Source organism: Chrysemys picta, chromosome 3 (assembly GCF_011386835.1).
Source record: "Chrysemys picta bellii isolate R12L10 chromosome 3, ASM1138683v2, whole genome shotgun sequence".
Classification (NCBI taxonomy): domain Eukaryota; kingdom Metazoa; phylum Chordata; order Testudines; family Emydidae; genus Chrysemys; species Chrysemys picta.
The window spans coordinates 145,845,733-145,863,394 of NC_088793.1; the positions used below are offsets into that span (position 1 = coordinate 145,845,733).

A 17,662-nucleotide genomic window follows, 5' to 3' on the forward strand; every position below is an offset into this window, starting at 1 on the left:
ACCCCTAGCCTGGGACCCACCCACTCTCCCCATCCCATCCCTTCCCACCTTATCTGGGGAGGATGGCTCTGGCCTGGCTGGAGATGCTCTGGCAGGCTGGGCAGCGCGGCCGCAGCCTGCTCCGGTGGGCCAGACTGGGCAGTGCAGCCGCAGCATGTTCCAGGGGGCTGGCCTGGGTGGCACAGCCCCAGCATGCTCTGGTAGGCCAGGCGGCGTGGCCACAGCCTGCTCTGGGGGGCGGGGCCGAGCAGCACGGCTGCAGCCTGCTAGCCCCGGAGCTGCAGCTGCTTTGGAGGCTGGGGGGAGAGCAGCGTAGCCAGAAGCAGAGAGACTCTGGCCCCGCCTCTTCCCTTCTGGCTCTGCAGCCTCTCCTTGCTCCTTCTGTTGGGGAGAGGGGCTGTGTCCCACCTCTCCCTCTCTATACCCATTCATAAGCTGACCCCCTTCTCTGGTGCTTCCCTTTTTTACTAAAAAAAATTCGGCTTATGAATGAGTATATAGTACTTTTTTAACTTCCTTGGAAGGATTGTAAAGTCCAGCATTTGTATCCTAGATCAACTAATACAGAGGTCTCCAAACTGGGGGGCACACTCGCTAAGGGGGCATGGCTCGGTTCTGGGCCAGCCCCTGTGAGAGATGGGGAGGGAGCGCTAGCCAGCCCCTCCCCCAGCCTCGGCCTCCTTACCTCTGTCCATTCCCTCACTCCCGGGGCCTAGACAGTTTAAATACAAAACATAAACTTCCAATTTTTATTCTTTCCTCAATATTCCTAAACTTTCTAATCTATCCACATATTAGTACTTAATTGTCCTGATATAAATTACATCAAGAAATATGAGGGAAAACAGAAGAAATACTCTATCAATTAACAAAATAAAAGCCCAGTTGAGACGTTTTGTTTCTCTCTGAATCCATTGTTTCTTCACCCTGAATGTGCAAACTCAGAGAGAGATCAATAAAGAATGCTGCTGATTTTCTCTATCTGTGATAAGAAACCCTAGCCTAGCCCATGCTTCCATCGCCTGTCACTATAACTGCTGCAATGCTTTCTCCCACACCACTTCAAGTCCCAACTTTCCATACTTAAATGTGCTGCTGCCTGTTTCAAGAATAAACACAATCATGTCATGTTATCTTAAATACCATAATAAACCTTCCTTTTCCCCACCTCTGCATCTCATTCATTTCAGGAGCATGTTCAAAACTACCTTTCTTGTTTTCAGAGCTCTTTATGAGCTTGGTCTTAACTTTATGCTGTTTGGTTTATGCCTACTCCTAGGCAGCATCAGCATCTGAAGGCATTTCTAATTATAATTGTGCTATGAGTGCATTGATAACTGGGTCTGACCATAATTATTTCTGTCCCTGGATAAATCAGATGAAAGAACAAATTGTGAATACTGTTTTTTAGATTAGCTACAGGTAGGGTCCTTATAGACGCCTTGCATGAGCAATGTGTTCATGAGGGTGTATACATTTATTCTTCCCCTCTGAATTAATCCTATCCCCACTTAGATTATAGGTAAATTAAACAATAATCCTGTGGGATCTTTAACAGAATTGAATTATGCTTTGATGCTTATGAGTATAGATATTGAGATGGTTTAATAACTTCCAAATGGAGGAATAGCTGACAGTTTAGTAGTAGGTATGTGTTCCATTTCCCTGAAGTGATCTCAGCACAACAGCCATTAAGGAACTTGAATGCTTAAATAGTCTACCTGATATTGCCTCAGGTATTGTATGCGAAATGGTGAAAGCTGACAAATAATGACTCTGAATACAAAAAGGAAAAAAAGTACATCTCAATTTTTGGACTGAACTTGCTGGGATCAAAAAAGTTTGGTGGGTGGGGGGGAAGAGGTGGCCTCTGTGGTAAAAAGTTTACAATCTGTGGCCCTGATCCTGCAAAGACGTAACCTGTTGTATAGAAAAGTCCTATATCTGTGTAACTTATGTCACTCACTGGTGTAAATAAGCCACTGCCCTGATGACGTAAGTTACACCAACTGAAGCGCCAGTGTGGACATTGCTATGTCAGTGGGAGAGCTTCTCCCTCCAATCTAGCTACCGCCTCTCTCAGAGTTAGTTTTATTATGCTGACAGGAGAGCTCTTGCCTGTCGGCATGGAGCGTCTTCAGCAGATGCGCTGCAGTGGCACAGCTACATTGGTGCAGCTGCACCACTGTAGTGTTTCTAGTGTAGACTAGCCCTTAGTCCAGATAAACAGTTAGTTTAGTTAAAATTAGCTGATAGGTGAAAGGCCAGCAGGAATTATTTATTTTAAACACCCTGGGGCTTCGACGAACACTTAGTTTGCAGCAAGCTGGGATGTAAAACTAGCCTGGTGCTAGCCTGCTTTGAAATGGGAGTATATTAAAGAGCACTTTTAGTGTGAGCAATAAGGTCTATACGGCCACCTGGATTTACACCTCCACTTGCCACAAACCAAGTATTCTTGTAGACAAGCCATAGGGTGTTTAAAACAAATAACAATTCCTGCTGCCCTTTCACCGGTCAGTTCATTTTTAGATCACTTTTAAATTAACGAGAAACTCTTTTAGTTAATGGGACTTTCGTAAAAGCTTTGGGAATCCCTATCCTCACACATTCAAATTGGCACTTCATTTCTTGAATCCTTTTCTACACCGTCAGACTGTTCCCTTTGCTGGAAAGTATCCGTATGATTTCACTAAGAGACCAATGAATCCATTCATAATTCTTGTGAAAAAAATGCTAGTGTACTTCACAACACGATGGCCCCAAATTCCGCATTAGGGACCCCCTTCCATGGCATTATTAATTCAGGCTATTGTTATATAATAAACTTCATTGTCTTCCCACCCCACATGCAGGTTCATTTCCATCGGGTTTGAGTTAGTCTAAGCCAGTGGTTCACAAACTTTAACAACCTGTGAACCCCTTTCACTAAAATGTCGAGTCTCACAAACCCCCTCCTAAAAATGAATATTTCCAGGGATTTTCTCCTTTACCTGAGTATAAATTATAAAAGCAGTGATCTTGGAAATATAAAATGTGTTCTTATGACATGCTTATTACACACTTATTATTTATCATTACAGTATTTGTATTACATTATGAAAACGGCAACACTCTTCCAAGATCTCACTTTTGTAGCTTGTATCACTTTGAATAAGCCTGTTATAAGACAAGGCTCCTATGTTTCATCAGGGAGTATCAGATGTGAAACAGCATGAAGGTATTTAAGAAGCCAACTCAGAGTTCCTCCTACACAAGCTTGCCACCCTTACTTCTGCGCTGCCTTCAGAGCTGGGTGGCTGGAATGTGGCAGATGTTGGCCAGGTGCCCAGCTCTGAAGGCAGTGCCCCTCCAGCCCCCAGCAGCAGTGCAGAAGTAAGGGTTGCAATACCATACCATGACACTCTTACTTCTGTGATGCTGATTTCGGATCTGGGTGGCCAGAGAGTGGTGGCTGCTGACTGAGGGCCCAGCTCTGCAGGCAGCAGCACAGAAGTAAGAGTGGCAATACCATACCATGCCATCCTTCTGCGCTGCTGCTGGTGGCAGCTCTGCCTTCAGAGCTAGGCTCCTGGCCAACAGCTGCCGCTCTCCAGCTGCTCAGCTCTGAAGGCAGCGCTGACACCAGCAGCAGCACAGAAGTAAGGGTAGCAGTACCGCAACTTCCCCTACAGTAACTTTGCGACCACCCCACCACCACAACTCCTTTTTGGGTCAGAATCCCTATAGTTACAACACTGTGAAATTGACCAAAATGGACTGTGACTCTCACAGTTCTTATGCCGGATTTTTTGATATTTGGTGTGTGTTCTGAAACCCCCTCCTGCTGTAGATTAAAGCTTTAAAATGCAACCCTTAATGGCTCAAACACTAGAAGGCAAATAAAAAGAACTCAAAAATATATTATTTTTTTAAAACCTCATGATTTCTAGCCAAATCTTAAGATGGAGGAGGAGGGATGGGGGACCCTTGAGTCATGACATTTGGATGCTTGATGTTGTCAGTATTGTAAATGTCTAACCCTTTTTTTTTGTATCCTACTAAGCTCTCATCCTCATTGATACCTTTTAGCAGCAAGTTCTGTTGGTTTGGGTTTTATTCCTAAATGCAGTCTGGAGAGTGGGGTTAGAAGATCAGCTGTTGGCTTAGGTTTCTGGACATGAAGAAATGGACTCTCCATGTGGTGGTGGTTGCATGGAGGAGGGCATGACACTGTGAGAGCAACTTAATAAGAAAAATTGCTATGGCTTTCTGAAAGTCCTAGACCCATTTCTAAGTCTGGGACAGCGTTACCACCTATCTCTACCCCTCTTGGTTGTCCTTCTGACACTGCTTTAACTGGACAGATGTGTCTTTTATCCTGCTAGTGGCTTTGAAATGTGAACTTGTGCCTAATGGATTGCTGCAGCAAATAATTTTACTGTAGATTGCTGCAACATATCAAAGGTCAGAGAGCTTGTCTTTATCAAAATAGACATCTGGTTTGCTGATAGGAGGTGGGTATGCTGTGTGCTTCTTAGTACTTTATTTTATTGTATCTGTAAGCATAGGAAAAATTTAAAAAAGAAAAAAAACAGTTTAAAATCAGCACTGAATTTGTTGATGTATGCATAAATTAGTTTCCAACTAAATCCCTGGTGCTATTCTTTAGCACAGTGGTCCCCAAACTTCTCAGGGTTGTGCCTCCCCTTATCCCTGTCTGCGCCCCCCCAACTGGGGCTAGGAGCAGGGCCAAGGCTCCAGGGGGAGGGGAGCGTAGACAGAGGTAAGGGGTCCAAGGCTGGGGCCACCGCTGGGGGCTGGAGTGCCACCGGGAGCCAGAGCCCCGGACACGGGGCTGGCAGACAGGGCTAGGAGCGGAGCTGGGTGGTGCTCCCTCCCCAGCCTCCATGGGGGGGTTGGCCTGGGGCCCCAGCCGCACGCCCTGAATGATCATCTGTGTCCCCCTATGGGGGCACGCCCCAAAGTTTGGGGACCTCTGCTTTAGCATATTACCTTTTTCATAAAATCAGATTAGTTACGGATGTTGGTAAAATTCTTCCTTTGAGTGGGCCTGGTGTTAGGTTTTTGGTACAGCTGTTAAACAACTTATTTCCTTTACTGTTTTACTCACAAGTGGTTCATCAGACCATCATAGACTTCATTTTCATGAATGGAATTGAAACCACTATGCTGATGTCATGTAAAAATTCCTCTCGGTATCAAACAGTTTGATACCCAGCAGCATTGGCTGTAGGATACAAGGCTGAATTATCTAAATGTATATAAATGAATTACAGCACTACCCAGAAAAATCAGGGAGGGAAGAAAGCCAGCTTTACTATAGCAAGGATTTGACTCCACTAAAAAGTGAACAACTTCACTTAGCAAGTTTTTTCTTGAGTGTAAATTGACAGTCAAGGTGTTGAATATTGTTTAGATGCAGATAACCTTACTTCATTTGGGAACAAATTAATATTTAAACAGCCATATATATTTTGCTCAGCTAATATTACATCAGGGCTTGAACAATCCCCACTCACCCAAGATGACTAAGAATCTTTCTCAGATAAGAGATTCTCCAGAGGTTGAAGGCAAAGCTGTTACTTTTGGGGAAAAAGTACATAACTTTTGTTTGCTAAGGAAACCTTCCAAACATAAAGCAAGAGTAAACTGATGGAGTGACATGAAAATAAACATCTCCAGCTGCCTTTGTAAAGGGAGAAGGCTGTCATTACAGTTAAAATAGTTGGAGGGATGCATGGACTCTGGGTTAAGAGCAGGATGCACTGTGGGGGATGGCACCCATACCCCATTAAGCAGAGGAGACGTTCTGGAGGGCAGTCCCTTTAGCGGGAGCCATGGAACGTAATTTCCCAAGCAGAGGGTTCTGTATGTCCATGTGGGACTGTGCTGACACTATCCCCATCAGAGGACTCTGTGCTGGGGGAGGGAGGAGATAGCATGCGCTAACTGACTATTAGAGAAACACCCAGCATTAATTTATTTGGACAATGGAAGGATGCACTAAATTGACTTATTTGGGTGTCTATAAGGTGACTTAATTAAATTATTGGAGGCAGTTTTGGTTAGTTTGTTTGGTGAGCAGCATCATTAATTGATATGGGATTTATGTGCTGGGGCGGCTGTTAACTGGAGATGCAGATTTTACCCAGCAGGGAACTGGAGTCTTTAAGCCCAATCCTGCTGGTGGGGTATCCCTGCTAGAGATGAAGCAAGAAGGGGTAGGCCTTGGGGTGGGGTTGTGGCTTGAGAGTACCAGTGTATGTCAGCCTGGTGAGCAGACTTTATCCTCTGGTGAGTGTGACATTCCCCTCTGGTGTTGTCTGGACCAGTGATCTACTAGGCCACTTCAATCCTTGACTCTGGGAGCCAGCCTTACCCTGCTCTGCTGTGAGAACCCCCATTCCTGGGCTGTTCACACACAGCCTCTGGCATGTAAGCTGCTCCCAGCTACTTGCAACCGAATGACGCTAGCCAATATCTCTGGTCCCAGACACAATCTTAGGAACCTCAGTCTTGCAGCGTCCAGTTATACCTGCTGGATGCTGCAAGTTTATATAAGTTTGTCAGTTTAACAAAGAAATTGATATGTACCAGGCTTGTTATCCCAAGGAGAGTCTCTGACACACTTTAAACCAAACACACTGCTTTAGATAGAAGCAACAAACAGATGTATTGACTATAAAGGTAGATTTTAAGTGATTATAAGTCAAAGCATAACGAGTCAGATTTGGTCAAATGAAATAAAAGCAAAACGTATTCTAAGCTGATCTTAAAATTTTCAATGTCCTTAAAAACTTAAATGCTTCTCATCACAGGCCAGCTGATTACTTTTCAGTCAGGCTCTCCCCTTTGATCAGCATTTCAATTGCTTGGTGGTGGTGGTGTCTGTAGATGTAGGTGGAAGAGAGAGAGAGCATGGCAAAATGTCTCTCCCTTTTATCATGTCCTTTCTTTCCTCTTGGCTTTGCCCCCTCTCCTTCCCCCCCCCTTTTCAGAGTCAGGTGAGCATTACCTCATTGCAATCCCAAACTGACCAAAGGAAGGAGTTTCAGAGTAGCAGCCATGTTAGTCTGTATCCGCAAAAAGAACAGGAGTACTTGTGGCACCTTAGAGACTAACAAATTTATTAGAGTATAAGCTTTCGTGGACTACAGCCCACTTCTTCGGTATGCATCCGAAGAAGTGGGCAGTAGTCCACGAAAGCTTATGCTCTAATAAATTTGTTAGTCTCTAAGGTGCCACAAGTACTCCTGTTCTTTTTAAAGGAAGGAGTGACTCCCTCGAGGGTCTAACAGATTCTTTTGTTGCTGCCTAAGCCAGTGTCCATTGTTCCTGTGAGGCTGGGTTGGTTTGTCCCATCCATGCCCTGACGAGGTGTGAACTGCCTCTCTGTTCTTGGAGAGTTTTTGCATGGGCTTGCTTTAAGCAGTGAGGATACATTTTCAGCCTCATAACTATATACATGAAATTATAACCTATAACCTTACTATAACATTACTGTAACCATTACTATAACATCACTATAACAACCATGCTCAGTGTATTATGAGCCTTCTGAAGACACCCAACATGACAAACTTTGCATTGGATACCACACAATCATTTTATAAAGATGAACATGGGAGTGTAGGATGTTCCCCCAAGGTACAGAGCATCACAGTGAGGTGTTGGGTAATCTTTTTAAAGCCCTGTAATACATTATTTTCTATTTAAGTGCTTTAATATTGTCTGGTGCTGATATTATTATTTGTTCTTTCTTTTTTCAGCCCAAAGCATTATGTACAGCTGTTCTGAGTATGCTGGTTCTGGATGGTGAATCAGTCTATAATCTGACTTCTCTTCCTATCTTGCTGATGTTAGCCAGAGTGATTCTTGTGCATTCAAGACATAAACTTGCTGCTATTCAGGTATGAAATGTGTGGAAATAGTTATTGTGGTTGCCAACCATGGATTGGTTCTCATTTTTCTTCCAGTGTCTCATTCTGTCTACTATTTTTTTTCTCTTCCATTTCTTTTGTCTTCCCTCTTTTTTTGGCCTATTCTGCTTTCAGAGATGACTTACTCTAAAAGAACAGTTCTACACAACAAAGCAGTGACTATAATAGTGAGGGAATTAAAATCAAGGGTTATCTTTTCTAAAAGATAAGTTATATAAGTTGAATTTCTAATAGCTAAGCCAGAGAAATGTCTACTGGGACTTTTTCCCTTGTGAGGGATGAAGGCACCTCTTTTTCAGGAAGATAATTTCAGTGTTAGAATTTGCTGTTTTTCTTACATATATAATTAGAATAACATGAGTCTAAATATATAGTACCAAAGAGTCCTGTGGCACCTTAAAGACTAACAGATGTATTGCAGCATAAGCTTTCGTGGGTGAATGCCCACTTCGTCAGACGCATGTGTAGTACGTACAGTTGGGACAATCCTGTTTTTACATACTGTAACCTTTCTATTCCACAAACGTTTACATACTATAAAGTTATTTAAAAACTGCTAATCTTTGTAAGCCAGTGCAGCACATTCTCTGGCCTGGATGCCTGCTGCTCCCATTCTAGACAGGATGGGTTTATCTGCCTTATTCCCATGCATGGAAGTGGAGCTAAGAGATTCCTCTCCTTGAGTTTTGAATTGTCAGCTAGATCCCCACCCTGCCAGCACATTAGGAGTACTAAACAACTATGGGGACCATATCCCTATCCGCCTCCCTTCTGATTTCACATGAAAGACAGAGAGGTTTCCTTGAGTTCCTCCTTAAAATAAAGTTTTCTGACTATTTTCCTCCTTTGCTTTAGCTTAGAAGCAGTCTGATTGGCAGAGGGCGATTCTGGAGCTGGGGAGGCCCTTAGCAGCAGTGACTTCTCTCCAATGCATTGTAGATGAGCAGGCCCTGGCTTGAGGTCAGAAGCCTTCCTTGGTCCATCTTGGTGCTTGGGCAGGCAACCCCTACTTCCAGCTGCGTCTTCATAGAGGCCTGAATTAAACAGTGTGGGAGATGTTCCTGGTTGTTTTGTACTTCTGGAAGCCAGTCTCTCTCTCGTTTTTTCTCCGCTCACTCCAGATGAATGCTGTTCAGCTCCAGCAATTAGGTCAGCCAGAAAGGGAGAAAATGTACCTGGTGTACAAACAGGCACAGTGAGGGACCTCCTCCTGTCTAAAGGCTTGTTTACACTATTAAAAGTGATAAAACCAAGTTTTAATGCTAGTTCAGGAGCAACAGCTGCTGAAAACCATTTTCTGCAAGTTTCCTAATGTTACCCAGCCATTCTTTCTCATGTAAGTTTAAATCTAACGAAAAACTCTCAGTATTTCAGTTCTGTAATATTCATGTAAATGAGCTTAGAATTGGATAAAATTCTGAGAAATCTTCCTTTTACAACATTAATATAGCCCTCTTTTTCACAAATACTATTCCACATGAAAGACTAAATACTTGACAAATTTTAAAGTAATACAAAAGAAAATCCTGAAACCCTCCCCCCAAAATTAAACTTAATAAAATAAGTGCCATGCACAGCTCAACTGACTTAACTGAAATTTTTACAAAAATGTTCTTTTCTACTCTGAGACCTCTTGTGTGGCAAGCTGTAGGCCAGAGGAAATTATTATCACTGAGCTTATAAACCCCAGATATATCCTCCGCTACAGGGTTGTGAAAAGAATAGTGTTCATTTCCTAACAGTCATGTTTAAATTGCCTTTGGGTTTCTAAACAAAGTGATTGGGGGGGAGGAGGGGAAGGATTTGACCTCTTTTACAAGGTCTTCTGTTTGTGAGCCATTGCTTTGTTCAGCTTGATATCATAAGTCATATTTCATTGCAGTTTAAAATAGACAGTATTTTATACGTTTTGATAGCTCCTCTCAAGGCAGATTATAATCAACTGCATGTAAATTGGTTTAGATTTTTTTCCCTAGATGCTGTGTGTGCAGTCCTTTTAGGTTGATGTACACTTACCTGTAGAACAGAAGTGTGTGTATATATAAATACTTTCTTGGCATTTATAGACAGTAGCATATTTTAACACTTGTTTACATACACACACAGTGAAATAACCAGAATTAACAAATCTGGTAAACATTAAGGGCTAAGTGGCATTCTGTATAGAGATTCATAGTATATTTATGGATAGTAGCCTTAGTGTTATATCTTATTGGCAAAATTACACTACTTGTGAACTCTAGCATGCACATTCTCCCAGTGCAAGCAGAGTGGGGTAAGTTAAATTGGGGTAGATTTTTGTATTGCTTGTATGTGCACAACTTTAATCAGTTATAATTCTCCTTTGAGCTATGGTCTGAGACAGCTGTAGAACCTTGTCCATCCCTAGTATTACAATTTTGTTTGCCTCAGATAGGTTTCAAAAGCAAATACTTCATCATTGTCAGCTATTTTTTATTATAAAGAAAATTATTCACTCTTCCTAACTGTAGCTTCCAAAAAGCTCCTAAAGTCTCATCCAGCTTCCATTAAAGTCAGTGGAAAGGCCTCTGTTGAAATCAGTGAGAGTTGGATAGCTCAGAGAGGGAACTGCTTCCTGCCACACACACGGTAAACCATAATTGAATTTGCATGAATGTGGTATGTGTTCATTTGTATAAAAAACCCTCAGTTTTATTTAAAAAAAGATGCTATGCACACAACATACATACCTGACACCAAATCACAAACACAAGGAAATGAAAAGCTAAGCCGCAGTCAATATGTACCCTCTATTCCTCCACCCACAGACACACCTTGCCACTATTGCACCTGTTGTACACCGCAGTCGTCAACCTTAATTCTGCTCCTGTAGGGATGCTAGTCTCCGACCTCAGTATTCTGCAATATATGTAACACATAGATAGGCTTGGCAGATTTTTATTATTTATTTATTTTATTTATTTATTTTAATATTTATTTTTTTCTAATTTTAACAATTTTTATCCATTTAAAAAAAATTCTATTTGTATGTATTTTTATTTTTTCAGTTGGGGTGTGTGTGGTAGTGTTGACAGTGGGGCTGCAGGGGGCTCCCTGTGCAGCCAAGAGGCCCAAGACACTGGGGCGCAAGGTGTGAGGGAGGCTGCAGTGCATTGTGGCCCTTGACACCCAATCCTTGCAGGCAGAAGGTGAGAGGAAGGCTGGCGTCCTGGCAGAGAAGACCCTCCGCCCCCCACCCCCGAGCACCCTCCCAGCTAGGGCTATGAGAAGGAGGACAAGATTCTGGCCAGGAAGGAAGCCACTCCATTGCTGAATGGCTCCTGCTGGAAAAGGAGCCATTCAACAGAGGGGTGGCCTCCTCCGCAGCCAGGGATGATGATGACAGATCACTGCAGTTCTGCCTGGGGGTCTCTGCTTGGCCAGGACTCCGGTCTTCCCCGCACCTTGTGTCTGCAGGGAACCAGTGTCATGGGCCCCACTCACCAGTCAGATGTGTGTGAGCGCCATCCCTGGCCAGGAACTGTTCAGCAGCAGAGTATCCTTCCCTGGAGCCAGGGGCTTGTCATCCTCCTTGCAGTCCTGGCTGGGGGGGTCTCTGCTCTGCCCTGCCAGGTCCACAGCCTCCCCACACGCGGATTGGGTATCACAGGCCCTGAGACAGCACAGGGAGTCCTCTGCAGCTCTGCTGTCAGGACCCACTCATTCTCTCCCGTGACAGCAGGGCTGCAGGGGGCTCCCTGCACAGCCACAGGGCTGCGGACACCCAGTCTCTGTAGGTGCACTGATTATTACTGATTTGACATTTACTCTTATGGTCAGCAGGAAGAGGCAATGCAGTGACGATCTCCTGATCTGGCCCCAACTTCTTTGTGCCCTTCCTACCCATCCATGTAAACTTCCCCCTTCTCCCCACCTGTTAAAAGGGAGCCCTTAAAGGGGCAACACACCTTTTCTTCCAGCTGGCCGGGCACAGCCCTCCCTTCTCTCTCCCCACATGAAGATTGTGGTGAGCACAATTTTGGGGAAAACTTAAACCAGACACATAGACACAAAAAGCTTTACCTCATACTACCAGTCCAGATGCTGATTGTTGTTCACTGAAATTCATCCATAAATTCTCACTGTCCTCCTACCTTCCACAGAAAAAAAACTGTGGTGTCAAATTCTGATTTAAGATAATAAGACTATAGAGGAGATGAACTGTAAAGAAACAAAGACCCTATTTTCATGATTTTTTTTTGAATGCTCGAGTTTGTCAATATTGCATAGAATCATAGAATAATATTTTTGACCACAAATCAGATTCTTTTTCTTTTGCAGTGAATTTCATATGTAGATTTACAAAGTAAACCAGACACTTACCTTTATATTTTGTGGGCTTGTTTTAGATGATATACTGAAGATATTAAAATCTACTCAATTGTTGTAGGTTGTGCCTGTTGACTCTCTTATAAGTAAATGAAATTATTTCTTTAAAAGCTACTCTATTTCTCGTAGTGCAAAAAGCTGCATTAATATATCATTTTGGTTGAAAAGAAAATTCAGTTATGACTCCTACAGCAACTGTAACTGCTTCCATATATATGTACAGTAGAACCTCAGAGTTGCGAACGCCAGAGTTAAGAACTGACCAGTCGACCACACACATTTGGAACCAGAAGTACCCGATCAGACAGCAGCAGAGACCAAAAGAAAGAGCAAGTACAGTATAGTACTGCATTAAATGTAAACTACTAAAAAAATAAAGCAGCATTTTTCTTCTGCATAGTAAAGTTTCAAAGCTGTATGAAGTCAGTGTTGTAAACTTTGGAAAGAACAATCATAAGATTTTGTTCAGAGTTACGAACAAGCGTTCCCGAGGTGTTCATAATTCTGAGGCTCTACTGTAGTACATTTTGTCTGTCTCAAATTCTCAGATTTAAGATTGCATTAATATTTCTTTGTATTGATTTTATAAAAATATTAACAAATGTGCATATTCACACAACTCAGGATGTAATTCAGCATGCAATGTGAAATATAAATGTTCCGAGTTTTTAATGTTCACATGTTTATATGCTCATACATTGAGATAAACTTTTTAATGTGCAGAGTTCAAAATATACACAAGCTTGCCTTGCTTTTTCTCCTGGGTGACACACATTCTTTGTTAACTTGAAATTTATTTCAAACACATTTAATTTTAAACAGAATTTCTTATTTTTATTGAGGATGAACTTCATAAACCAGTCTGAAGTTTTAAAAATAGGCTGTGTCTAGGTTATCTGTGCACAGTAAAAATGCAAAGCTGCTTAGCACAAAAAACCATGATCTCTTCATGTTCTGGAAACTTGAAAGCAAAGAATTAAAATTAAAGTTAGGTTGTCCTTACTAACCTCAAGCATCATGGTCAGCCCCTCCCCACAAAATTACTAGCTTGAGTTAAAAATATGTTCAAAAATAATATATTTTGGGTTCTTTGGATTTACCTTCTGGCTTCTTAGTGTGCACTCACATCACATTTTCAGGCTTTTCTCCATAAGAGCAAGAAGCCTGTTTTTTAAAAAGCAAAAGGTGAGATTCTCATGTAAATACCTGATCCCATGACCTGAGGTTCTAAGAGAAACACCAAATATGACTTGTGATAAAATTGCACTGTAATCTGCAGACAAAAACATGGAGTTTAGGTAACAAAAGTGTTTGTTTAATATATAAAATGTGGACATAAGTATTAAAGCAGTTTTACAAATGTCTCATATTATTGACTACAAGTGAAAATGCAGTGTTGTAGCTGTGTTGGTCCCAGGATATTAGAGACAAGGGGTGAGTGAGGTAATATCTTTCATTGGACCAACTTCTGTTGGTGGGCAAGAGAAGCTTTCCTGCTACACAGAGCTCATCCTCAGGTCTGGGAAAGGTGCATAGTGTGTCACAGTTTAAATACAAGATCAAACAGATAGTTTAGCATAAGTACAACAAGGAGTCTGGTGGCACCTTAAAGACTAACAAATTTATTTGGGCATAAGCTTTCGTGAGTAAAAACCTCACTTCTTCGGATGCATAGAGTGAAAGTTACAGATGCAGGCATTATATACTGACACATGGAGAGCAGGGAGTTACTTCGCAAGTGGAGAACCAGTGTTGACAGGGCCAATTCAATCAGAGTGGATGTAGTCCATTCCCAATAATAGATGAGGAGGTGTCAATTCCAGGAGAGGAAAAGCTGCTTCTGTAATGAGCCAGCCACTCCCAGTCCCTATTCAAGCCCAGATTAATGAAGTCTGTTTCTGAAGTCCCTCCGCAAAAGAATAAATGGACACAAATCGGACATCAGGAATGGTAACATACATAAGCCAGTAAGTGAACACTTCAATCTCCCTGGTCATTCTATTACAGATTTAAAAGTCACTATCATTGAACAAAAAAACTTCAGAAACTGACTTCAAAGAGAAACAGCAGAACTAAAATTCATTTGCAAATTCAACACCATTAATCTGGGCTTGAATAGGGACTGGGAGTGGCTGGCTCATTACAGAAGCAGCTTTTCCTCTACTGGAATTGAGACCTCCTCATCTACTATTGGGAGTGGACTACATCCACCCTGATTGAATTGGCCCTGTCAACACTGGTTCTCCACTTGCGAAGTAACTCCCTGCTCTCCATGTGTCAGTATATAATGCCTGCATCTGTAACTTTCACTCTATGCATCCGAAGAAGTGAGGTTTTTACTCACGAAAGCTTATGCCCAAATAAATCTGTTAGTCTTTAAGGTGCCACCAGACTCCTTGTTGTTTTTGTAGATACAGACTAACACGGCTGCTTTCCTTGATAGCATAAGTAGTTAGCACATATTCTAGGGGACCATTCAAGGTGCTGTGGCCAATTAACACCCCTCCCCAATAAAACAAAAAACAAGTTACAGATTATTGTTGTTATAAACCCTAAATCCAGTGTCTTTATTAAGACCATGATTTATGAATTTAAATTCCCATGCTTGTCTTTTGAAAGTGTTGCATAGGTTTCCTCTGAGGATGAGGAAATGATAGGTCAGATCTAGAGTGATCACTTTGGGAAAAGTGTTCACTCACAGGTGGTGTGGTTTTTTTCTTCTTCTTTTCCTGTGAGAGTTCATTCAAGAGCTAGTGACTTTTCTGGTTTCACCCACATAGTTATTGTTGCATTTAGTGCTCTGGATGAGTATGTTGTGATACACATGTGAAAACGTGTCACATGCTGGCTCTCATCTCTCCTTCATAGGAACGTATTGAAGCCTCAGCCTTTTTTGGTGTAAATGTAACTGCAGCCAATATGTGTAGAGTAGATAAGACAAAGTTGTTCAGATACAAGCCAGATGTAGGACTGAGATCTAGCCCCTGTGTTTGATGTAGATTGGATTTTCTGACTCACGTTGGCCTGCCAGAGCCTGGATTTGATTACTCTCAGGATAGGCTACAAAGATTAGAATGTGGTTTATTTGTTGCAGTGTAAAAAGAAGTACACATGGTTTTCTGTTACTGGACAGCCTCAGGATAGAATTCCTTTATCTCCCTTCAGTATATTAATGGTTATCTATTTATGAATACTAAACTGTACTTTCAGCCTTATTAAATTAGCTTGTCTTTTGTTGAGTGTGCTCAGAATGATCTTAATATGAAATCCTAAAATGTCTGAATCTGACAGTTCCTTTACATATGTTGTGGTGAGATGTGCATGTTCCTTGAGTCAAGGAATAGATATCTTGACAAGGTGTGCTTTAAATTCTAACATGTAGAAGAAGAAAAACCTTCACTGCCAGTCTTCAACCCGTTGGTGCAGAGCTGCGTCCGAAGAGACAAATGGTTGAAATTTTAAACTATAACCCTTAAAATAGCAAGGAGAAAGAGAGGCAAGGCTGTAGGGAATTCAAATCACAACTAATTGAATTCTCCCTTTTTATTGGGTGACACCTTTTCTCCATATTATATCAAAAAGCTGTGTGGCATTTGTATTGAACTAGAAACTTTGTCATAAAGATACAGTGATAATTGTCTTATTTGTGAGACAACTTCAGACTTTTAGGACTCCCCTTTTCAGAAGAAAGGAGAGGATGTTTGGAAAGGAGCATTGTTGATTGAAGCCATCATCTGAGGGGGAATACAAGAGGGGAAAATTATTAACTGTTAAGTGACTGAGCACCCATCTATATACCCTGTTTCCCCGAAAATAAGACATCCTCCGAAAATAAGGCCTACTTACAGTTTTGCCTCTCGTTGTAATATAAGGCATCCCCCCGATAATAAGGCATCCACCGATAATAAGGCATTTTTCATTTCTGAAAAATAAGACATCCCCTGAAAATAAGACCTAGCGCATCTTTGGGAGCAAAAATTAATATAAGACACTGTCTTATTTTCGGGGAAACAGGGTAGTAAGATTTTTGTTGTTGTTTTTTTTTCTTTTGACTCTTTCAAGATTTATTTAACCTTGATATAATTTGAATCTACACTTTAGGAAACTTCCTACCTTAATGTAATCTCAAGTAGATCAGATTTGGTATTGAATTTTTATAAAGCAACTGTATTTGTGTTTTTGAAGTTATATTTTTAAAATCTGTTTATAAAAGAAAATCAGTTGTATTTATCATTCATTTAAAATATTCTTATTCTCCATTTTAGACATTGCCTTGGTGGACTTTGCGATATGTGAATATTCACCAGCAGTTGCTAGAGGAGCGATCACCTGAGCTCTTCGCTCTTGCCCAGAGTTGTATAGAACAAGGTACGTTTCAAATTATTTGATTATGTTCGCATATAATACCAATCACTTGTCAGAAGAGTTTTGTAGATGTGTCACAGTTTGCAGCATCGTGCCTATCAGGTGCTTTTGTAACTGCAGAGAGTAGAAAGACACTTCTTAAATTTACATTGGTTTAACAATTCTCTCTTGTTCATGGGTGCTCTGTTGGTTAAGGCTCTGTAATCCTAATTACACTCTATCTGCTTGGAAACAAAAAAAAGTGTTTCAGTGGTATGCCACTGTTAATATGTCACAAATTGACTTGCAGGCATTATGCCTGTCTTCTCTCTTATTTAACAAGGCTCATTTGAGTTTCAAATGTGAATTCTTCTGGTTTTGTGCAACTTTGTGAGAGACACTGAGCAATTTTCTACTGCTCCTCCTCACAGAGTATTAGAATTCTTATCAACCTGAACCAGAAATGTTCGGTACATGGTGTTCAATTCCAAAGACGTGCTGGGTTACATTGCAGAAAGAGGGCATTATTTTTAAATTGAATTTTGAAGTGAATATTGATGCTGAGGAAAGCAGACTAATAGTGTTAGAACTAAACATAAATAAAATACCATTGATTTTTAAGACATTGAGTTTATTTGTTAGCTGAAGATTTTTTGCTGTAACTGAAGCTTAAAATTATATTTTCAACAGTGTTTTTAAGACATTTTTCTCTCCCACTTAGACAGGCACTGGCATGTGTAGATTTTGCCCTTGCCAAAAATGGTATAGACAATTTTAAATTCCCTATTTTACAGGATGAACCTTTTTTTGGTAATGAAAGGTTATTTCCTGGGGTTTGAACCAGCTCTAGGATCAAGGCATGACAGTGATGTCCAGAGTACCAAATAGTAGTTTGGTGCCCTTGCAAAATCACCATCTGAATAGCAAAAACTTGTAAAATACAGTGGTAAGATTGAGCATAGAATTATATTGGGCCCAATCCTGTGAATTGGTGAGTGATCTCCACTGCCATTGGGTCCATCCGC

The 17,662-nt window shown here is 41.4% G+C and overlaps 1 protein-coding gene across 9 annotated transcripts in view; it reads left to right on the forward strand.

Moving 5' to 3' along the window:
• The window catches only part of TTC27 (tetratricopeptide repeat domain 27), a 172,748-nt gene that overhangs the window by 18,725 nt on the left and 136,361 nt on the right, over positions 1-17,662 (forward strand). For 8 of the 9 annotated variants that reach the window (XM_005296273.5, XM_065589208.1, XM_065589207.1 and 5 more), the window contains exons 4-5: positions 7,773-7,913; positions 16,559-16,661. In XM_005296273.5, the coding sequence (XP_005296330.2) occupies positions 7,773-7,913; positions 16,559-16,661 (244 nt within the window). The remainder of the gene's footprint in view (positions 1-7,772; positions 7,914-16,558; positions 16,662-17,662) is intronic. The other variant, XM_065589209.1, reaches the window with a different exon arrangement.